The 23,103-nt window shown below is 55.9% G+C and overlaps 1 protein-coding gene across 2 annotated transcripts in view; it reads left to right on the top strand.

Annotated features, from left to right (window-relative positions):
* The first annotated feature begins 259 nt into the window (after nt 1–259).
* SPNS2 (SPNS lysolipid transporter 2, sphingosine-1-phosphate) overlaps nt 260–23,103 on the top strand; it is a 35,426-nt gene continuing 12,582 nt past the window's right edge. Inside the window, exons 1-2 of one of the 2 annotated variants that reach the window (XM_074320408.2) lie at nt 260–830; nt 13,850–13,915. In XM_074320408.2, coding sequence (XP_074176509.2) covers nt 461–830; nt 13,850–13,915 — 436 coding nt within the window. In that variant the 5' untranslated portion in view covers nt 260–460. The remainder of the gene's footprint in view (nt 831–13,849; nt 13,916–23,103) is intronic. The other variant, XM_019743823.3, reaches the window with a different exon arrangement.

The following is a 23,103-nucleotide window of genomic DNA, read 5'->3' as shown; positions in this document are numbered from 1 at the left end:
TTAGGGAGTGGGGACGGAGGGCATTGAGTGAGTGCTGGGGAGTCCTGCCCCCTGCACCCTATTGATAGCTCCACAGCTCCCACAAACCCCCTCCCGGTCCTTGCCCGCCTAGTTAGCCGCGAGGCTCCGGCGTGACTGCGCCCTCGTCGGGCGGGAGGGACTCTGCGGCACCCCCCCCACCGCCCCCCGGGGCAGCACGTGCGGGGCGGGGCTTTGCTGGAGCTGGGAGCTGATTGGGCGTGACCTGTGGGCGGGGCTGGACTTCAGCTGTCAGAGGGGCCCGGCTGCGACGGTGCAGCGGGCTGAACCTTGGCCGCGCCACAGCCGGGCCAGAGCGCAGCAGCCGACGGGGTCCGGCCGGGATGGTGCAGCGGCGGTTCCAAGGCGCACACACGCCCTGAGTGGGCCCAAGCTGGGCGGTGCGCCCCCCGCGCCCCCCGCCGCCCCGATCCCGACCGGCATGATGTGCCTGGAATGCGCCTCGGCGGCGGCGGGCGGCGCGGAGGAGGAGGAGGCGGACGCGGAGCGGCGGCGCCGGCGCCGGGGGTCGCAGCTAGGGGCTGGCGGTGGTGTTTGCTGCGGAGCACGGGCAGCGGGTGCCGCTGGAGTCGCGGCCGTGGACGATGAGGTTCAGACGCTGTCAGGCAGCGTGAGGCGAGTCCCGTCCGGACCCCCTAGCACCCCCAGCACCCCCAGCTGCGCAGCTGCTGCCAAGGGCCCCGGCTCGCAGCAGCCCAAACCCGCCAGCTTGGGCCGCGGGCGGGTGGCAGCCGCCGCCATCCTCAGCTTGGGCAACGTGCTCAACTACCTGGACAGGTACACCGTAGCAGGTGAGCTAGTGCCCCACCCAGGCCGAGAACCAGGACCCCCTGTCTCGAGGTACCCCGGGGAGCCTTTGGTCCCAGGCCCTCTATATCCAAACCTTATGTGGGGTCCCTAAAGGCCCTCCACTCAGGCACAACTGGGTAAGTGAGGCCCCGTGATCCACGGGTCCAGTCTAGGGACAGCCCCCCACCCGGGGCCAGAGGTTGGGGGAGTCCCCACCCCTGGAGTAGCCTGCGCGTCCTCGCCAGCCCTTGAGGTCCCATCCGTTGTCCTCTTTTCCGCGAGTCTCCTCTGCGTCTGTGCGTTCTCGCCTCTGCGCCCCCTTCCGCCCCCGCCTCAGGTTCCCCGGCCTCTCCTCCCCTCCCCCCAGCGCAGGCGGTTTGTCGGTCCGTAGCTGTCAGTTCCTTCCTTCCTCCGCCGCCTCCACTCCCCTGCGTGCGTGCGGCGAGTGCGCGCACCCCTTGCTGGTGTGCGCCAGAGGAGACCGAGTGTGTGCGCGCAGGCGGCGCGGATGTGTGTGTGAGCGTGTGAGCGCGTGGCTGACAAAGGCTCCCGGCTGCGGGGTGCGGAGGGAGGGGCGGGGCGGGGCCGTGGCGCCCGGGGACCCAGGATGCGGTTTGCAGCTGGCCCTGGCTAGAGGCCTGAAGATGTCTTCTCCTGCTCTATGGCGCCTGGGGCCTGGGGTACGGCTCAGGCCACTGGCTAGAGAGAGGTTGCCTGATCCTCTGTGAGCATCTCTGAGAACCAGCCTTGGGGATGGGTTGGGGGGGTCCATAGAACAACTGGGTTCTAGTCCCAGACTTCCCTTCCTGTGCTTGGTGTGTGACCTTGGGCCAGTTTCAGCTTGTGTTTAGGTCTGTTTCCCGTTTGTGAAGTGGTTGGTCCCTGGGCCCTTTGGGGATGGACAGGGTCCTGGAATTCTGGTGTGCTCACTTCATCCCTCAGTTCTCAGGGGTCTGCCAGGAGGGACTTTGCCTAGACGGAGCTGCTCCTACATGGGAACGGTGCAGCATTGAGAGAAAAGGACTGTGGCCAGGCTGGCATAGGTGAGGGCTCCCTGCAGAAGGAAAGCAGTGACTGTGTACCTGGCATGCTGTCCCAGAACCTGCCTAACCACAGCTTTGTAAAATGGAACTACAAAAAAGAAAAAGAAAGAGAATGAATTTTGGACAGACGCTACAGAGAACTTTGTGGTGATTGAGAGGAAAGCCCTGGCATAAACCGGATGCCACCTGGGTCCTCTTCTCCTGGCCTCAGTCTCCTCCTCTGTTGATTGGGGTTTTGTGAAGGGAAGAACTCTGATGGGAGTGCAGAGTCTTCCCATTCTCGCTTTCAAAACCCTTGGCTCTATTTCTCTGTTACGGGAAGTTGGAATCGGGTACCAGTGGCACCAGTCTCTGAGGTGGGCTGTCCCCAACAGTCTCTTACTTTGGTCTGGTGAGCAGGAATACCCCATACAGGCCAAGTGCACCATCATGCATGTGCCTGCCTGGGACCAGGGAGCTCAGGTACCACCCTAAGGTGGGGGAGAAGTCAGAGAACATCAGGGACCTGTCGTCAGTACAAAATAGACTTCTGTATACAGATAGGGAAAGCAAGGCGCCTGTACAACCCTTGTCCAAGATGGCCAGGAGAGTGCAGAAGGCTGGCGTTAGATCTACCAGGAAGCCTTGCCTGGGAAGAGGTTTCCCACCCTCTCTCAGCAATGAATGGTGCTGCTTCTGGCACTGTAGCACTTTCCAACTTGTTTTTTCCGGCCCCAGACCACCCCCTCTGATAGTCTCAGGGAAGCGGACTCTGGCAGGGACTGAGGAGGAGAGGGTGGGATCAGGGAGGTCGGGTGCTTTCTGATCCAACCCTGACTTGGGTCCCAGAGTCAGAATGTCAGAATGGGGGAAGGAGATGGGAAATTTCTGGTGAATTGGTAAGTGGGGGGTGGAGAGCTCTGGCTAAGAGGGGCGTGGGGCAGTAGGGAGGAAGGCCCGGAAAGCCCTGTGCAAACACCCTCCTGGGTTGTGCATCCCTCCCTGTCCTGGCTGGAGCTGGAGCTCATGCACTGCCCCGCCCCCAACATACAACATACACAGATTTCCTCTCCGGATAAGCCTGGTTCCCTCTCCCTCTGCCCCTACATGCCCTTGTCCCCAACTTCAGTTTTTAGGAAGATTTGCTGTCTCTATGGCAACTACTATGGCTTGATGGGTCAAGCAGGGGAATGGTTATTCCAGGCCTGAGTCCACCTGTTGCTGGCTGGCCCAGCTAAGAGAGAGCAGGTGACATTCCACTGCATAGTCACCTTTGATGTTCCCACCCACCTGGCCTCTGAGAACCTCCCAATCTGGCCCTGACTCCCCTCTCAAAGAATGAGGGGAGTTCCCACCCTCTTCCTTTAAATCTGTCTTGTGCATTTCTGTCTTCATGAAATGGATCAGCTCTGTCCAAAAGGAATATAACGCAAGCCCCATATATAATTTAAAATTTTCTAGTAGCTACATTAAAAAAGTAAAAAGAAAGAAGTGAAATGAATTCATATATTTTATTCAACTCAATATACCCAACATATTTCAATATAATCAATATAAAAGCTATGAATTAAATATTTTACCTTCTTTTTCATACTAAGTTGTGAAACCCGGTGTGTGTTTGACATTTATAGCACATGTCAGTTTAGATGAGCTGTATTTCAGGTGCTCAGCAGCCACTGTGGCTGGGGCCACTGCAGTGGGTAGATCACGCAGGTCTAGAGCTTTGATGCCAGAGTTTGAGTCCAGGTTTTTCAACTACCAGCTGTGTAACCTTGGTGATGTCGCCTGAGACTTCTGGGGGCTCATTTCCTGCTCTCCACCTTCCAGGTTGTATAGAATAAATGGGAATGTCTCTTAAGCACCTGGGACAAGGCCCGACTCCTAGGAGAGCTTCACAAATGTCAGCTGCCTTCTCTTCCATGCCTCTGTTCAAGCTGTGCCCCAGCCATGGTGCTCTGCCCAATTTTCTCTGTTTTGGGCAGTCTCATTCCGGACACCTTTGCAAACCCCTCCCTTCTCCATCGGGGCTGGTCTCCATCCTGGGAACTCCAGTAGGTTCTGCCTCTGCCCTGGCATTCCCAGAGCCACTGGGTGATCCAGCTAATTATGGCCTCTCCTCCTGCCATGGGAACCCCCTGAGGGCCGCAGACCTCGGGAGCTCTTGCTCTTGCTTTCCTTACTGAGCCTTGCTTCCACTGGATGAAATTGAGGTTGCCCAGAAACCAACGGCCTCTAAACCCTCTTTCCCTCTGCCTCCTTGTGTGGATGGGGGCGCTGACACCTGGAGAATGCAGACACTTATCCAAGGTCCCACGGCAGGGCAGAGCAGGACCAGAACCCCCCAGTTCAGTGTTCTCTTGGTAGAAGCAGGGACATGGCCCCCGCTTCTGGCCTAGAAACCCAGAGACTGCTGGCCAGGATAAGCGTCCCCTGGGCAGATGAATTTTAGCTCAATATAACAAAGGCAGTTTGAGCTCCCTTAGGGCACATGGTTCCCGCTCCTGTGGGCCCTACCACTCTGGCAGCCACCCCCTCTCCATTCTGAGCCCGCTCGTGGCTGCCAGGTCAGGAGAAGGAGGGAGCCCCTCAGGCAAGGGTCCTGGGTCCCCTCTTCCCAGCTCTGCTTCTTGGTGCCAGAGCTGCCTCTGCCCCATCTGTAGAATGGAAGCAGAGCGGAGGGTGTAGGTGGCAGCCTTCTGCTCCTGGAACCAGGCTCAGTAAGAAGGAGGTGGCGCCAGCTCTGTTCATGGTTGGAGAATGACTATTTGAGAGCTGAGATCCTTCCCCAACTTCTCTGGAATACCTGGCCTTTCCTGATACCTGTGCCTTTTCCCTTTGATCCAGCTCGTGGCAGACTGGGTCCTTGAAATTAAGCAAGGCGGGGGCTGGTGAGGAGAGGCAGAGCCCTGCCCTGGGGGAGTCCTTTTCTGCCAAAGAAGCTGAGACCAGTATCCGTGGCAACTGCTCACTAACACAAACCCAGAAGGGCATCTGAGCATAGGGACCCAGCCAAGAACACAGGCCTGGCAGGGACTCGGAGCTTCCCCACACACCTGAGCTGGGTGCCGGAGGGGGCGGCTAGGTTGGGGCTCTTGGCTCTTTTTGTGTCTGCCTGGTTGAATCTGTCCAGAGCTGACAGATGGGGAAATGGAGGCCCAGGGCCTTTTACAGGGTCACTTGGGTGGGTGGAGGACAAGCCAAGCCCCAAGCTCTGTGGCTGTCTTTATGGATAAAGATAGTCAATACCACCTCTGCCCCACCTCCTCAGGTAGTCTTGTCTCTGTGGGTGGCCCTGTCCTAGCCACCACCACACCAAATCTGTAGGATGGAGAGTCCCAGGGCCACATTCCAGAGCGGCTTTCTGGCAGGTCAGCACCCAGGTGAACCACCAGCTGGCCTGGAATGCTGGCATCCTAATGACTAACTGCCAGCTGCCCATTTCCTTCATCCTTCTTCCTCCTCAGGCACCTTCCAATTGGTTCTATCAGCACCTCGGGTGTGCTGTTAACTTGTTAGAGGAAGTACCTTGAAACTCACCGCCTTAGTCTGAGACTCAGGGCCTTTTAATGCCGCAGTCTGTGACTTAGTGTCTCATTTTGTGAATGGGGCAGGAAGGCTGCAGGGTGACAGGTTACAGCTGGATCAGAGCTGCCCAGACAGGAAGTGGCTTTTGTTTCTGCCTGGGTGCAGGGGCCTGAAATCCTGAGGGTAGAAAGGGGGTAAGAATGAGGGAGGCAAAGAGGACACTGACTTGATCCCCAGGCTTCTAGGGCTGGGCTTCCTATTGGGCCCTGTATGTCTTCTGGGCTGAGTTTCTTGCTGCTGGCTTTGCCAGACTTGCTGTGTGACCTGAGGCAGATCCTGACCCTCTCTGAGCCCTGAATCCGCAATAGATGATTTTGCTCCGCTCTTTCCATTGTCAGGCTCTTGCTCCCAAGTGTAGTGTGGGAGTAACTCTTGTTTGCTGGCCCCTGGCTCTGCCTGCACCTCCCTGGCCCAGGACAACCAGGTCTGTTCCCTAGCCGTTGCAGCAGCCAACCTGTTTCCCTGGGTGGGTCTCAGCTGTGCCTCTGTCCTCCTAGGAAGTCTTGCCCTACTCTCTGGGCTGAGCCAGGCACCTAACTCCTGCTTTTCAACTGTACTCTATCCCATATCCATCACAGCATCTACCCCCATTTGGGTGGCCATCTCCCTCTAGCCTCAAGGGGCTGAGCCTGGTCATCTCTTGACCCCAATATGCGAGGGGGGGCTGGCACAGGCTTGGCCCTTGTTGACTAACTGAGTGGCAGAGTTGGGGGAACCCAGATGTCCCTGAGCCCAAAGCCCATCCTTATGGGCTGAAGGGGCCTTGCTAGGTTTGGATGACCGTCGATAAGGACCAGGCCCCTATTGTTGAGGCCAGGGCTTCTGTCACAGTGGCTGGTTCTACCTGTTTGTCCTGACCAGGGCATACAATGAGTTGCGGGGCCTCGCACCCCCAGGAAGGAAATTGGGGAAGTGGTCAGCACAATCCCTGTTTGTCCAGCCCTCAGCCCTGACAGTGGGGCCCCCTCACCCCCACACTGGGCAGAATGGTTTCTGTACATTCAAGAGGGTTCTGTGGTGGCTTTGCCCAGTCTCTTCTGTAGAGAGGGCACTCGAGGAGAAGGGCTGGCCCCAAGTCACACAGTGAGGCTGTCTGCTCTGGGCCTGGCCCTCTCTTGATAGCTGAGAGGTTGGTGAAAGGAGTCCTAGGGGAGATGTGGCCGAGGGCAGAGCAGTTACATTAGAGCAAGAAAGAAGAGGAACAATGCACTCGTCAGAACTTGTGGGCTAGGACTGGGGCCTGGTCTCCTATCTCCTCTCAGTCCTCTGCTGTCATGGAGACCTTGCTAGGGTCTCCCCACAACTGGAAGCTCCATGAGGTCTTTATGGTCCCGTCACTGTCAAGCATGGATTTGCTGAATGGGGACCCGGGAGGCAAGGAACATGATTAGGCTTTGTAAACTGTAAAGCACTGTGCCTAGGGATGGATGGTGTTACTTGGTCACACACTGTTTTTAGCACCCATGTGAGGGCTGTTGGTGTGGATGTGGCGACAGGGCTGGTTGCACCTTCTTTTCTGGGGTGAGGTGGGGGAACACAGGCCAGGTCTGCAGCTTGGAGGCCAGTTCAGCCTCGTTCCTGCCTGGTTCTGCGGCCTTTGTCTCATTTACTTTCTGAATCTCAATTTTCTACCCAAGAAATGGGAGCAGAAGTCGCTGGTCACTGAACAGCACACCAGGAGAAGCTGGGAATTTGTGGGCTTCAGCTGCACCATTCTGGGGTCACTTATCTCTCCCTCAACAACCAACAACCCCGCCCCCAGCCCCGTTTTATCCTATGTCTGTGGTCACACAGGCCATGCCCTCCAAGGGTCATGATAAGGGTGTGGCCACCTTATCTCCTCCCCGGTGGTCTTGGGAGCCCCTGAGGTAGGATAGGGCCTGGGAGGCTCAGCTGGGAAAGGAGTGGCTCTGCAAAGCCCCTAAATTGCTAAGGCTGAGTCTGGTTCCAGGAAAGCTGGCCCCAAATGATAGGCTAGAACCACAGGACAGAGGCCAGGCTGCCTGTCCCCGCCCACTCTGGGCATAGAGACTTGGTGGGAAGAAGGGAGGGCTCTCTGCGCTCTGGGGGTGGTTCCTCTCTAGGGCTGGTGGGGTCTGTGGGCAGAGCTCTTCGGAGGGAGGCGTGTTATGGTCTCCCGCTGGAGTGCTCTTTAGAGGGACAAGTTCAGAGTCTAGGTTCTCTAGGGAGAGGGGAGGGCCTCTTTGAGGGGCTGGGGACTTGCCGAGATGACCACATCCCCGTGGTCCCTGCAGAGATGACTACTAAGCTGTCTGGACATTAATGACCCAGACATGTAGGGCGACCCTAAGGGAAGAGGGTCAGCATATATAGAGCAAATGCAATTGAGATTTCGGATGGACCCAGCAGGGATGTATGGGGATCCTGAATCCCTCTCAGATGGGCAACCTGAGGCGTACAGTAGGGGCCAGAGATCCTGGAGGACACTCAGCTTGTCCCTGGGGGACGGGAAGTTCTGGGGCAGGTAGAAGGGTGTGTACCTGAGAGCCTGGGTCCCCAGCTCGGAAAGCCTTAGCCAGTCCCCTTAGGCTAGGGGCAGGGGGAGGGTTGTCAGCGGGGACAGGCTGTGGTTTCCCAGCCTTAGCCATCCAGAGCCAGGTCAGCAGAGCCAGGCCCTCAGGCCCCTATAATTACTAGAGCGGGACCTGTGGCCTAGCGTTGAAGCAGGAGCAAGACTTCTGGAGTGAGCCAGCTCTGAGGCCTCCACAGGGGGACCAGTATCCTTACTAGAGGGACTGGCCAATGGCAGGCATGGCCCATCCCTTCAGATCCCTATACCCTGTCTTTCCAGCCATCTGCCCCTATTTTGGAGAAAAGGTGATGAGGTGGGAGTTTCCATTGTTCTCTGTCTTGGCCAGGGCTCCTCATGCCTGAGTTAATGATCTATGATAACATTTATTGACTATGTACTATGTGCCAGGCACCTTCTAAGCAGTTTACATGTATTAACCCATTTAAGCCTCACAACAACCATAGGAAGCAGATCTTAAAATTAAGTCACATTATAGGTGAGGAAACTTGCACAGAGAGGTTAAGTAACTTGCCTAGGGTCACACAGCAGGAAGGTAGAAAAGCTAAGATTCGAAATCAGATGGTCTGGCTCTGGAGCCCATGCTCTTTGGAATTCAGCTAAGTTGCTTGCTGCTCTGAGAGGCCAGGTGAACGTAAGGTGATGATGACTGCTTGGGGGACTGAGCTTGAGCGCCAGGTAGCCTTCCCCGGCTGACTAGGCAAGAAGAAACCTCAGGATCATGTTGTTCCAACCTTGCATCTGAGGCTGGTCAAAGTGGGGGCTCCCAAGGTCAGTGTGGGTGTCTTCTTCCATCTTCAGCTCTTTGAGGACTCTGTGATATCAGCAGGTTAGGGTCTGGACCTGTCTCCTCTCGGGGCTTCTGAGGGACCAACAGTGATGAGGGATCACCGTATCTGTGACCAGCCAGCGGGGTGAGTCAGGCCAGAGTCCATCCAGCTCTGGGGTGCCTTCAAGCTTATAGGCACCTCTTCAACAAGAGCCACAGAGGAGGGAGTTGACGACGGAGGAGGGGGCATCCTGGCAGATGTGACCTTGGATCTGAGCTCTGAACGAGATGGATTTTAATAAGTGGAGATGGACACCCCAGGAAGAGGACATGACTGCGGTCAAGGCTTGGAGGCCTGCAGGCAGTGATGGGGGACTCACAGGGGCCTCAGACGAGTCAGGCCAATGGTTTCCGGTTTCCAATTCCCTGGGCTGTGTGTTAATAGATCCCTGGGTCTTACCTTTAGAGAGGCTGATTGTGCAGACGTGGTCATGGAGGCCTCAAATGCTAGGAGAAACCTCGGCTCAATTTGAGTGCCAATGGGGAGCCGCTAAGCACTAACTGGGCAGCCATACCAAAGAGCTAATAAAGGTAACACTCTTAGAACAGTGTCTGGCACTTAGTAAGCACACAGCACATGTTAGTACCCAGAGTATTGTTGTTGTTAGTAGTAATATTACTGACCCAGTGGCCTGGGCCATGGATTTTGAAGAACTTATGGGTGACTTGAGCCTTAGCCAGAGGTGACAACCACTGGGCCATGGATTTAGCTCCTTGAATCTGGACACTGTCTTTGGTCTCTGAAGTCCAGCGCAGGACTTAGTAGTAGGAGATCGGTAAGTGCTTGTGAGCTCAGCTGCAGGAAGGAGGCTGGATGGGCCGGCAGGGTCTGGTGGCAGGGAGCCTGGGGAGGAGGCTGGGTGGTGAAGAAGACAGAGAATTGTTAGGGCCTATTCATGGGGCTGTGGGGGAAGGGAGGGTGCCATGGCCGAGTCCTAAGTGTCTGGCCTGGGTAGTGCAATGGAACCACTCAGGGAATGGGGAGCAGCTGGTGGTGGAGCCATGGACTCGGAGTCCAGGTGGCCGGGACACTGAGGGATGAGAGTCTGTGGGACTGAGCCACCGGGGGTGGTTGATTTCAGGGGAGTGATGGAGTGGGGGAGGGGAGAGAACTCTTCTAAGAACTTCACCTGTGAAGGGGGAGCGAGAAGGAGCGGCTGGCAGAGGGGACGAGTCAGGATTGCTTTCACCACCAGGCTGAGAGATGTGAGCACTTTTGTGGGCTGATGTGCAGGGGACAGAGTGAGGGAGATGCTGAGGGAGAAGCTCAAGCCAAGGGGGGACCCAGGGCACGATCCCTGGGAGGCTGGAGAGACACCGGCCTAGAGCTGGGGACAGTTGCCCTTAGACAAGAGGCAACACCCTTGGGGGGGTGTAGCTGGGGTCAATGCATGAGAAAATTCAGATGCTCTTGTTGTTCCAGAGTGTTTTCTTGGCCCTGGGGTGAGGACCCTATGGGCAGAGGGTGATTCTGGCTGTGGATTTGGGGTGACTGCCTAGAAAGGCCTGGATTGGGAGCTGTGGCCGTGGGATGGCTGGGGGCTGAGTGTGGTGTGGGAGCCCCACCTTGCATGCCTCTGGCCTGTGGGGCTGGTGCAGTGGGCTTGGCTTGAACTATAGGGTGCTGCTCCTGGGCATGAGGCCCATCCTGTGACCCACCAAACCTCAGCCTCCAGGAAAGAGGCTAAAAATAAAGCTGTGGTGAAGAAGGGAGGGGCTGTGTGGGCCCAAGCCAGGCTGGAGCCCAGAGGAAAATCTGAGACGACCGGCTGGGCTTCCGTGACACACGCTTCCCGTGCCAGTGGCCGGCAGGATCTCACCCACTTGTGGCCATAGCCCCTTCCAGGCCTATAAGAGGGCAAACAACCCAGAAAGGCTTAGGCAGGGCCTGACCTAGGGTCTATGGCCTGCACGAGGCCCTGTTCCCTGGAAAGGTTTTCTCTAGCCTTCTACCTGGAGCTCAGGCCTTGGCTCCAAGACTGAGCTCCAGGGTTTGCCAGGGTTTGGGCATCCAAAGCTTCCTGTGTCTTGGGGTCTAGGCTGCCTGGGAGTTCCCAGGGGCCCTGGATGCCCATCTGATGTAGAGAAATATTCCTCCGCCTTACCAGGAGCCCTGTGTTATAGAGAAGGTCAGGGGAGGCTTCCTGGAGGCAGAGGCAAATGCTGGGCCTTGAAATAATGGGATGGGGAGCGTGTCCAGTCAGGTGGCTAGACCGTGCTTTGGGAGGAAACAAGCGTGTTTTGATTTGCTGTGCACACAGGCCATCTTCACGATGACCCTTCTGATATGGCCTCCTTCCCAGGAAGTGAGCCACAACCTCCATCTGGCTGTGGAGAGGGACCCACTGTTTAGGGACCAGAGGAAGTTTTACCCTCCCACCGCCTGCCAGCTCCACCCATCCTAGACAGTCCCTGTCCTGGGTTCTGGAGATGACTTGCTATGTCCCCCGCCCTCAAGGGGCTTATGGCCTAGTGGGGGTGATGTGGACCCTCACCCATCCATCAGTGTGTCCAGTCCACAAGCAGTCACTGTGGGCTGGCTGTGTGCTGGGCCCTGGGCTGGGGGACAAGGGTGAAGCAAGCAGAAGCAGTGTGGTAGAAGAACACGCTTTGGTTTAGGCAATAGACCTGGTTTCAGATCTTACCTCTAATACCTGAAGTGCTGTATGACAATTGATTGCACTTCTGGGAGTCTCGGTTTCCTCATGTGTAAAATGGGGGTGACAGTCATAGATACCAGCATACGTAGCAGGGGTAGACATACCACGTGAAGAGCCTCACATGGTACCTGGCACTTAGCAGGAACCAATAACTGGTGGCTCTTAGCTCCTGGACATAGTGGGTCCAAGGAGCTCATATCCATGTCCCTATGTATTTTCCCTGTAGAACTAAGTCTAGTGTGACACATGCTAAAATAAGGAAGGACAGGGACAACTAACTTATTAAGGGTGGTGGTAGGGGAAGAAATCAGGGAAGACTTCCCAGAAAAGGAGGCACCTGAACTAGTCTTAAAGGAGTGGCAGGAATTAGCAGAGCCAACAAAGTAGGGTAGGAGAGGGTAGCATGTATAGTTGGGGAGCCATGCGTAGTTTGGGGTTGCTAAGGTACGGGGTGGAGGGGTGGTGTCCTAAGACGTGACGCTGGTGAGCGGGGTTGGCAGGGCTGAACCTGCATCCCTGTGGCCTGGTGAAGGGCTTGGGTCCTCCCCCGAGGCACTGGGGAGCCACAGTTGATGATGACTCTGCAAGAGAGGGGTGTAATCAGACCCGCACGTCAGGAGGGGAACAGGATTTGGTTCAGGGGTGGGAATGGACTGTGGAGTGGGAAGTAAGGATGGGTGGTCCTCCCAAGGTCAGGCCCAATCATGCCACCCATAGGCCCCAGTGGAACTCTGAGCGTCTGAGGTCATATTGGGGCACTTTGGAGGTCCCACTTGGTGGCCCTGCCCTCTGCAGGCCCAAGACCGGTCCCTGGCTTCTGCCTTCAAGGCAAAGCCACAGCCTGTCTTGGTTATTAAGTCATTAACTGGGCCTCACACAGCCTCTTCATTACGGGTAATTATGGGAAATCCACTGTGTGCATTAACAAGGCGGAGGCCAGCTTTTCCAGGCTGTCTGGCTGCTAGGACAGCTGCAGGGTCTGACCCACATCCCAGGAAACTGCTCAGCATCCTAGCCCTGGGTCTTAGGAGGAACAGTGACACGCTACTTTCTCCACTTCTCCACCTTCAGCCATCAGACAGGACCCTCAGACAGTGCTTGGAGATCCGACTGTCACCCACTTTCCCGTTGTATGACTAAGCATGTGGCTTACCTCAGTTTCCTCATCTTTCCAGTGGGATAATAGTACCAGCTGCATAGGGTGGTGTGAGGGTTGAACTAGCAAAGCACTTAATGCTCAGCGATTTGAACCATCATCATTTCATCATCATCATCATCATCGTCATCATGAAGAGCTCTGGGAGTCCCCTGAAGGCAGGGACCAGTCCCTTCCTCTGAGGCAGGCCCCGTCTCCTCTTCCTTTCCCCCTGCTCCTTCTCAGTGCACATATGCAGTGGTTGGGGGGGCTCTGGCCTGCGGCCCAGCCTCCTGCTGTCCTCAGACATAAGCCAAGGTGAGGGCCCCTGGGCCCTCGGGGCTGGGGGTTGTGCTTACCCAGGGCCCTGGTTAAGTGCTCTGAAAGGCGCCAGGGGCTCAGGAGTTTGCTGACCCCCACATAGCCATGGCTGTGTCTGTCCACATGTGGGGGTGGTTTCTGGTTGTTCTGGTTGCCCCGCTCCTTGACATGCAAAGCCCTAATGGGAGAGCAGAAGTGGCTGGGGCATGGGAGAAGGGATCCCCTTCCCCCAGGAAAGCAGGCCTGGAGCCCTGCCTGCTTCTCTGTGCACCTCAGCCCCTGCATTGGAAAATTGAGGGTCCTGGTTAAAATCCTGAGGACAGCTGGGTGGAGTGTATGCTGTGTTTGCTTGTGTGTGCACCTGTGCTTGTGTACACGTGCAGCTGAGCAAGTGTGAGCATTACCTGGGAGCACCCTCAGCCCCCTCCCAGCCAGAGGGTTTTCCCTGCAGCTTTTAGTGGCTGCCCACCCACTCTCTGGGCTTCAGACTTGGTGGTCTCCCGTGAGGGCGGAGCCCATGTCTGTTCCTCAGGTGCCAGCACCCAGTCGGAGGCTGGGCCACAGGTGGGCCAGAGGCCCAGGGTAGCAGATAGAAGGCTTGGCTGCCGCACTGAGCCGAGCAACCATGAGGAGCCTGGCCTGTCTGACCTCAGGCCCCTGCAGTGGCCAAGGGAGGGTGTGGGACCCTATCCCCAGGGTGAGCACGGAGGCCCAGTTGGGCAGGATAGAAACTTGGCCTCCGAGGTGCCCAGTGGCCTAACTAAACTGGGCAGGGTGGAGCTGTGTAGATGGGGCCAGGCTGGGCCCTGCGAGGTGGAAAGAGGGCTGGACTGGGAGTGGAGTCCCCTAGGTGGGGTTGGGGAGTTGGGGTACCAGGCGTCGGATGTCGCAGTAAGTACCCTCTGTCTTCCCCTCCAGGAGTCCTTCTGGACATCCAGCAGCACTTCGGGGTCAAGGACCAAGGCGCAGGCTTGCTGCAGTCAGGTGAGGCACACCACCGCTGCCAGGTCCTGGCACTCCCTGCTGGGTCTCTGCCAGGGCCCGACTCACTTTGCATCCAAATCCCACTGTTGCCCCTCACAAATCACCCCTTCTCCAGCCTCTGCTTCTCTTCTTAGAAAACTATAAATCACACCTGCCCTAAGGGGCTGTGAGAGATATGCCAGCCTGGAGGCCAAGGGGTCAGGCACTTGGGGGTGACCCTTCTTTGGGGTCCTGGGGCCTCATCAGGACCCAGGGATCCAGGTTCCGTCTTGAGGCTGGTGAGAGAGCAAGTGCTTATTTCAGTAACTTGGGCAATGTTGACGGAGCCTTATCAATACTGTTTCCATGTTGTCCTCTAGCCCCAGTTCCTTCTACTGCCATCAACCCGGGCATCACCTTCAAAGTCAAAGCACCTGACCAGCCTCAGAGCTGCTCGTGTTCCCAGACTCAGGGCAGGAGCCTGAGGATCTGAGTCCTGGGCTCTTCTGGGGCCTGAGGTCCTCGGCCCTGTCTCCCTTGGGATCCTGGCCTCCTGACTGGCGAGGAGGCTGGAGACCCCTGAGCTAGGGCAACACGGCAGGTCATTACGCAGTTATTCCAGCCTGTCTGGCCCTCCCTCCAGGGTCCATGTCTCCCTCGTCCCTGCCCTGCCCACTACATGGCCCCAGTGGACCTGAGCTCCTGGCGCCCTGGCCCTCCCACTAGCTGTGGCCATGCTGGCCGTGCCCTCAGCAGGCCCCTTAGATCTGGGCAGAGACCCAGAACTAGTGGTGCATGCCAGGGTTGGTCTGCCTTGGCCCAAACCTTGCTCTATGGCTGGGCCTGGTCCCCTTGGCCCTGATTCCCCTGGGCTCTCCTGGGAGGGAGTGGTAGCGATAGCTGGCTCTGTCCAGGAACCTGCCTGACCTGTCTAGGTGGCATTCCACTATGCACAGTGCCAGGCCTCCACGATGAGTCCATAGAGCGCAGCTGCCTGTGTCATTTCCCACATGGGGTCTTTGGGGCTCAGAGAGAGGGATGTGATAGCTCTGGGGCTTAGCCCTAATATGACAGAGTTGATGGACCTAGGACTGGGGCAAGCCTGTGTGGGCCAGCACCTCCTAAGGGTGGCCAGGTTCCTGCCATGCTGTGTGTCATGCTGCACGTCACCTCCATCCAGGACGTGAGCCCAAACCCCTCCCCTGGCCTCTGCACCCTTGCTGGGCCTCCCTGGCTGGGCCAGAGCAAGTCATCCCACCTTGGGGCCTGGGACAGGTCCCTCCAGCCTCCTGGGTTCTGCACTCACAGTGCCCAGCTCTGACCATGGGGAAGAGAGAGTTCGAGCTAGATGGGAGCGTGGGAGGGAGCAGGCTGCTGGGCTGGTGGACGACGGGGAGGAGAGAGCCTAGCCACCGAGCAGCCACCCTCTGTGGCCCCTGAGTTACTGAGAACCGGCTGAGCTTTATCCTCTCCTGGTCCTGGCCGGCTGAGTGACGTAGAGCAAGGCTCTACCTCAGCCTCTTCCATTAAACCCTCCCCGAGTGAGATCAGGGCCAGCACAGCCCCCCAGGGAGAGGGTGGGAGGGTCGTGAGGGTCGTAGCACTGCCACAGTTGTGTCCCAGGCTGCCTTCCGGGCTGAGCAAGGTCATGGCAATCCCTACTGATGCCTGTCCCCTGGGCCGGAGGTGGACAAATACCCCACGGGCATCATCTTGTTTGATTCTTTCTCCTACAAGCTCCCTTTGGTCAGCTTCACTTTCCAGATGAAGGGATAGAGGTCAAGAGAGGGGAAATGACTTGCTTAAGATCTCATGGTAAGAGGCTAGCGGATCTGGTTCTGTGTATGCTGTCCTCTTGCCCTGGGGAAGGGCACCAATGGCCACTGGATTGGTGAGGCTTGTCCCAGGTGTCTGAGAGTCACAGCTCAGTGTTCTCAGCGTGGGTGCCTCTGGGCCATGGTGAGAGTCCCAGCACTTTCAGAGACGCCCCCCTAGTCCTGACTCCCTGGCCCTCACCCTATCACCTACCCCTGGCACAGCTGGGATGGCTCCCCAGAGTGTCCTCACACCTTTGGCCATCTGAGCCAAGAAGCTAGGCAAGCTAGACCAGGATATGATTCAGGGGACACCCAGGCAAATCACCTAATTGGCCTGGGCCGCAGGCACCTGTGTCTTCCCTAAGCCCTGATAAGGTCAGAGCCAGATGGAGGGCGCCAGCCAGGTGTTGGTTCTTGCCTAGATCAAAGGGTCGGGGCTGAGAGCAAAGCTGTCTGCTTATTTCTGGGCACCGGTTCTGCGGGGCCAGGAGACAGGGTCGGGGGTGGCTAAGGGTTAGGCCTGGGCCTGCCCCTGCTGTTCCCCTTGGGACCGGAATTTGAGTGCTGGTTTGGGAAGAGCTTGCTTTCTGTAGCCCCTTTGTAGCTTGCTGCCGCCTCACAGCTGCCCCCAAAGTCTCCTGCAGCAGCCATAGCTCAGCCTCTGTGAAAGCCCACAGCAGAATTATAGCTCTTGGGTCTTGCTGTTTGGGAAATCAGGAGCCCCCATAGCCTACATCTAAAGGGCCAGCTGCGTCTGAACTTGCTGCTCAGCAGGTCCTGTGCTGTGCTCTGCCATAGACTCCGTCCCTGAACTCAGGAAGACTCCCTCTCTGGATGGGAACAGAAAAGGTATCCCGTTCCCACCCAGGCACAGGGGGACTGTGGGAGCCCGGGAGCAAATGGCAGTGAGTGCACACCTACCTCTGCCTGGTGGCAGGTGGAGAAGACTTCCCCAGGAGGGGACATTTGAGTGGGGCTTTGAAGGATGAGTTAGAGTTTATTCAGGGAAAAGGACTTCCAGTCAGTTTGTCAGAATGAGTAGATGTGAGAAGCCCTCCTTCCCCCTCCACGCTGGATAAGATATGCCAAGACACATTTAAACGACATAGCTGAGCTTGAAAGCTAAAGCTAGCAGGGAAATTTCCAGATGCCAGAAGCAAAGATTTGAACTTAAAACCAGGAGTGGGAGCTGGTATTGAAGTCAAGTGATACAGAGTGTTTGGGGACCAGTATATGTCTTAGAAGCTTGTTACAGTATTTTTAATATAAACATTTTTTATGATGAAGAAAAGTTAAATATCCATAAAAAGTAAAGAGAACAATACAGTGACCTCCATATAGCCATCACCCAGATTCATCCAAGTGTCACCAGTCTGGTCCAGTTTCCAGGCTTGGGGATTTCTTTGTTCTGAGGATTGGACAGTGCAGGAGTTGTAGTGTTACGTGGGTGACTCGGTTTCCACTCAGAGCCCAGGGCAAGCTCCCTGATTTCAAGCTGTGGCCCCAGGCCAGTAGGCAGTTTTTCCATCTGTGACAGGACATCTCCTTCCTAGTCCCAGCTTTATGCGGAGAGCCTAGTCCAACCCCTGCTTTGTACAGGTCTGAGACTTCCTTTCCCTTCCCCATGTAGGCCTTATGTTTCCAGAGACCCCAGCAAAAGCAAATCCAGAACTGCTCCTTAGGGAAGCCTGCATGGGACACAGACGACAATTCCCACTGAATACAAACTCAAATTCAAAACGAGTAGAGCACACAAGGAAACCCACCTTTGTGGGAGGGAGTCAGTCAGCCCAGAGAAATGGGAAAACCAACTCCGGAAGAGACTTTACATTAGGTGTACTTATTTTTCAAAGCTCTACAGGGAAGAGTAAAATTTACAAGACAGGTACAGCACCTTATTAAAAAAAGAACAGGGAGATGTTTAAAAGACTTAACTTTCAGTTTTCACTAGTGAAACATAAGTATTAAAATTAAAATGTGATAATTAGGGGAGTTAACAAGTAGACTAGACCCAGTGGAAGAGAAAATAAGCAAGTTAGAGGATGGGTCTGAGGAAATCAGCACAAATATAGCTCAGGGGAGGGGGGGCAAGAGTGAAGGTTGTGATACTGGCTCTGGTGACCTGTAGTTCATCAGCCATGGGCTGAAGTGTGGGGAGAAGGGAGGGAGAGGAGGCTGGACAATAAGCAGGGTCTGACTGTGAAAGGCTTTTGTCTTGGGGCAGCGGGGAGCTGGAGAAAGTTTCAGAGCAGGACAGGTCCCTGTGTCATGTATGCATCAGGACGTTTACTCTGGGGCCCAGTGTGGGAATGGATGACAGAGGAGGCTGGAAGGCAGTTCAGCTCTGGGGTTTGTGGGGTCATGAGGAAGTGCCAGGATGGGGAGTGGGGAACGGGGGATGAGGGGAGGGACAGAGGAAGAGCCAGCTCAGATTGAAACTAGACAGTGCCTCTGCTTTGGGGCTGAGTCTCCTTCTGGCCTTGCTCCCTTCCCTGCTTCCGCCAGCCCAGCGACATCCTCCACTTCGGTTCTGAAGGCAAAGCTGGGCGGTCCCTGTGGCTACTCCTCCGGGGCCTTCCGGCAGCCTGAGAGGCCTACCCAGGGCTTAGATCCCGAGCAGACTATAAAGGAGGAGTGGTTCCTGCAGGAAGTCTGGGCATGGTGGCTTTCAGGCACAGATGGGTTCTCCCCATCATCTTGGCTGGCCTGGGCTGCCATGTTCTACCTCCTGTGGGCAGGGCGGGTACTCAGGCAGAACCTGACCCCTGCCTACCTCATGCCTGCCCAAGTACTCTCCCTGCCCACAGGATGTGGAAAGTGGCAGATCTTTTCCAAATAACAGGTCGCCCAGATCTGGACTATGTAAAAATAGTCCTGGTTCAGCCCAGGCGAGTGGAGGCTGGACATGGACTCACGGCCACAGCGTGGGAGCCCAGGGCGCCCCCAGCTCAGACCTCACCCAGTCCTGCTCCAGGACCACCTTCTGGGGTCAAACAGCACCACATGTGCACTGAGGGTGACACAGCAGCCCCATGGTGAGGGTGGTGGGACTGCCTGCCCAGGTACAGAGTGCTTAGCAGGGGCTATTCTGATCTCCTGGGTGCTGGCCTCTCTGTGAGCCCACCAGGGGAAGGCCTGCAGCCAATACCCTGAGCCCTTGCACTGCCATGGGAGGTGGACAGCCCTTACTGAAGCTGTCTAAGCCCTGTCTTACTGGTGACTCTCGCCAGTCCTGAGGGGAGGGGCATGGCCCGTCTCACAGAGGAGAGCATGACACTCAGCCCAGGTTCTGTTGGTGAGCCCAGGGCCCTGACTTCTCCCACTCTGCCATCCAGGCCCCGCTCCTCCCCCAGCCCTTCCCCCACCCTGGCTCCTTGCCTGCTGCTCCATTGTCCCAGACCTGTGGGCTCAGCACACATGAGCTGAGCGAGGGCTTCCCCACACCCCGGCCACAGGATGTCCTCATGTGGGAGCTGCTGGGAAAGCCACCCCTACCGAGATCAGGGGTGGGGCAGCCAGGCCGTCCAGAAAGCTCTTCTCAAACAAACAAAGACTATGGGGTAGGTGTGAGTGCGGGGGTGGGGTGTCCAGTGAAGCTTCTAGCCCGGCTGGTCTTTATTTTCAGCAGAGCTGCCTGTTGGCCAGATCGGCCCTTGTGCCCTGGTTGGGACAGGTTCACACATCCCAGCCTTTGCCGGTGCTGCTCCTTCTGCCAGCAGATTTTTCCTCCTGTCCCTACCCTGATTGTGTTCAGGCCCCTCCGCTGGCCTGTGACATCCCTGAGGGCCAGGACAGGTCCTCTCTCTTGTCTGTCCCTAGCAGAGCAGAGGGGAGGGCTGCAAAGATGGATCGAGTCCCTCTCCTGACCCTGGACTCCCTTGTCCCCAATGGGACGGCACTGAGGGACAGGGGAGTCCAGGGTCAGGAGGGTCACTGCACCATCTTGGGTAAGCTCCCCCAGCTATCAGTTTCCTCAGCTGTAAAATGGGACAGGCACGGTGCAGCTCAGGGTGCTTGGTGACCTTCAGCAGGCTGGGACTAGGGACGGGGATGGGGTGTGCCTGCTCCAGTCAGGAGTTCACCTACAGGCCAGGATGCCTCTGCCCGCCCAGATGAACCAGGGGTGAAAGACCCAGGAGCTGCCTTCCTGCTCTGCTGCAGGCCGGCAGGTGGGGATGGCCCAGGAGGGCCAAGGTGTGGCCAAAGCCAGGCTTGCCTCCTTCAGCCCCTCTCCACCCACGCAGCGGGGGCTTTTCCAGTGCTCCCCCTCGAAGGAGGAGAACAGAGCAGGCTGTGGTTCTCCACTGCCCTCTAACCAAATGCCAAACGTGCTCCTCCTCGTGTTTAGGGCCCAACTTCCCTCCACCGCCTCGTCTCGCACTGCTTTCCTCATTGCCTTTGCATGCTGCTGTCTGACCTGCTTTCTTGCTGTCCCCAACGCACCCTGAACTTTCTCTGACCTTGGGAACATCAGCTGGGTCCTCCCCCCTTCCCAGCCTGGCAGTCTCTAGTGTGATTTAGAGCAAGGAATCTGGAGTTAGACAAATGGGGGTTTAAATTCTGGCTCCGCCTCACACTCGTTTCAGCCTCTATTGTCCCCTCAGTGAGATGAAGATAATCGTGAGAATCAAATGAGAGTACCTGTGCTGATTATGTCCGGGGCACATCCTTGGGCCTTGCCTATAATACGTATTCCATAAATGATACCTGAGGTTATTATTACCAACAAGCATTGTGCCTCCTTAACCATTACATGGGATTGCTGATAAAATTTGTAATTGATATTTTAGTATATATTTTTGACTTTAGGTATTATCACCGTGGTAAAGTCCGGTGTATCCTTTAATACCCAGCTCTGGCATCACTGTCTTCATGAAGCTTCCCTTCACTGTCCTGGCAGGAGTTGGCCCTCCTGGCTGGTTCCCTGCTGGTTTCGCCCTTTAATCTGGACAACCCATGGATAGGGTCTGCCCCCTGACTAGACAGGGGGCAACTCCCACTCTGATTCTTTTTTCCCATTTCCCACCTGGCACGGGGCGTCGCAGAGGGAACAATTCTTCCTCCTCCCCTGAACTTGTGTAAGTCCTAAAGAGACCAAAATCTCTTTCCTGTTCATAATATCCTGGTCTGATCTCAGGTAGGTCCTGGGAGGCAGGCCCAACAGGAAAAATTCTTTTGCTAGTTATGAGGAAATCATTTCTATCTTGATGAACCTAAACAAGGGCTCAGTGTTGCCTGTGGCTGACCCACTCTTGGCAGGGCGTGGCATTAAGCACCTTACAAGCGTGATTTCATCCAATGCTGAGAGCAACTGGAGAGTTGCTATTTTTGTCTTCATTTTCCAGATGAGGAAGCTTGTACGCCGGAGCTGGCTTAGACCTGCTCGTGAGAGTCTGTTGTTAGGTTTTCAGGAATGGTGTAAGCTGGTTGTTCAACACAACCATTATTAAAAACTAAAGTATGTAAACTTACCATTAAACGACTTATATTAAAAGAAAGGGAATAAGTACAATTCATCCTTTCTGAATTGTTTTACTACGTCTTACTATTATCTATGTTCTTAAGGTCATATACGTCCATTATATCTGGTAGAAATACTGTATATACAATGCTGCGTGCAGTAGAAACATGATTGGAAGCTTGAAATCAGCCATGGAAGGAGTATTTACACCACGAAATGGGCAAACACTATACATCAGGAGAGCCAGTTGTTAGCCATTTATCAGCGCACCACTGATGGAAGCACAGAGAGGCTGTGACCTGGTCAAGGTCACCCAGCAGGGATGGGACAGAGCTGAATTGGAGCCCAGGCAGTGTGTCCCTGGTGCCCAAATCTATGCTGATTCTGCCTGAGGTTCCAGTCACACAGAGTTGGGCTTAACAAGTCCCCCCGACACCTGTGTACACTCACTGCTCTCGCTAGGATACGAGAGAGGCAGCCACACTCCTCCGGCCCAGCCCTCTCTCCCCTGGTCCACCTCCTCCCCACCGTCCTCCCCTCCCTCCTTCTCTCCTCCCAATCCTGCCTCCCCTGGGGACTCAGGTCTGTGAGGGAGCAGCTGAGCCCATGTGCACATTCAGCCTGGCGGTCAGAGGCCGGTCACTGGCCACTTTGCCCACCCCGGCCTTTGTCTGGCCATCTGCCCGTCAGCTGTGGAACTGCCTTCCAGAGGGAGGAGTGGAGGGGCTGCCTCGCCTGTGACCCAGGGCCTATCCAGGCCTGCCGGCCTCTTCATCCCCCTGGGACCTCCAAGGGCCCCCACCCCCATCACTGGCAGTGGCATCCTCACAGAGTCCTCCAAGACTCTGCCATTCTCTTATTCTGAAAGAACAAAACCACGTCATGTCACTCCTCTGCTCAGTGTCTTCCAGTGTTTTCCTTTCTCATCACAGAAGCCACAGGCGTCACAGTGGGCCACAAAGCCCGACCCCATCTGGCCTTTCCCTCTCCGCTCCTCTTCTCCAGCCACTCTGGCCTCTTCGCTGTTCCTCAAAGATGCTAAGCACACTCCTGCCCGGACCTTTGTACTTGCTGTTCTTGCCCCAATATTTGCATGATTTGTTTCCTCACCTCCTCCAGGTCTTTGCTGAAATGTCACCTTCCCTGACCCTTCCATTTAAAATTATAACATCTGCTTTACACATTTCCTATCTCTTGTTTCTGCCTTTTACCCTCCTTAGCACTTGTCACCACTGACACACCATATATATATATATATTTAACTTTTTATTTATTTTAAGTGTGTTTTCCCAGGACCCATCAGCTCCAAGTAGTCATTTCAATCTAGTTGTGGAGGGCACAGCTCACACTGGCTCAGGCGGGGATCAAACCCGCCACCCTGGTGTTACGAGCATCGCACTTGAACCAACTGAGCCAACTGGCTGCCCCTATATTTTTTATTTTATTTTCTGTTTCTGCTCAGTAGAATGAAAGCTCCAAGAGGGCAGAAATTTTTGTCTGTTTTGTTGAATGGATAAATAGATGGATGGATGGATAATGGATGGATGGATGGATGGATGGATGGATGGATGGATGGATGATGGATGGATGGATGGATGGATGGATGGACAAACAAATGAACGACAATGTTTCCAAATGTAAGGAAAGCCTCTGCAGCCTGCCGGGAGTGAGGGTGTCTGTGTGATCTGTCAGGTATGAGACCTGGAGTTCCAGGCCTAGTTCTACCCTGATTTGCTGTGTGACCTTGGGTAGTTCCCTTCTCTCTGAACCTCCTTCCCAAGTATAATGAGGAGAGCAGTGTGGCAAAGTATCGGAAACACTGGCTCTGGAATCAAGGAGACAGGTCACACCGTCACTGGGAAGGATTACTGATGGTGAGGCCTTGGTCCAGTCACTTCTCCCTGAGCTTGTCTCCCCTCTGCGAGGTGGGA

Source organism: Rhinolophus sinicus, chromosome 12 (assembly GCF_057876585.1).
Source record: "Rhinolophus sinicus isolate RSI-liver-muscle chromosome 12, RSI-T2T, whole genome shotgun sequence".
Classification (NCBI taxonomy): Eukaryota; Metazoa; Chordata; class Mammalia; order Chiroptera; family Rhinolophidae; genus Rhinolophus; species Rhinolophus sinicus.
This window is presented reverse-complemented; position numbering and strand designations above follow the sequence as displayed.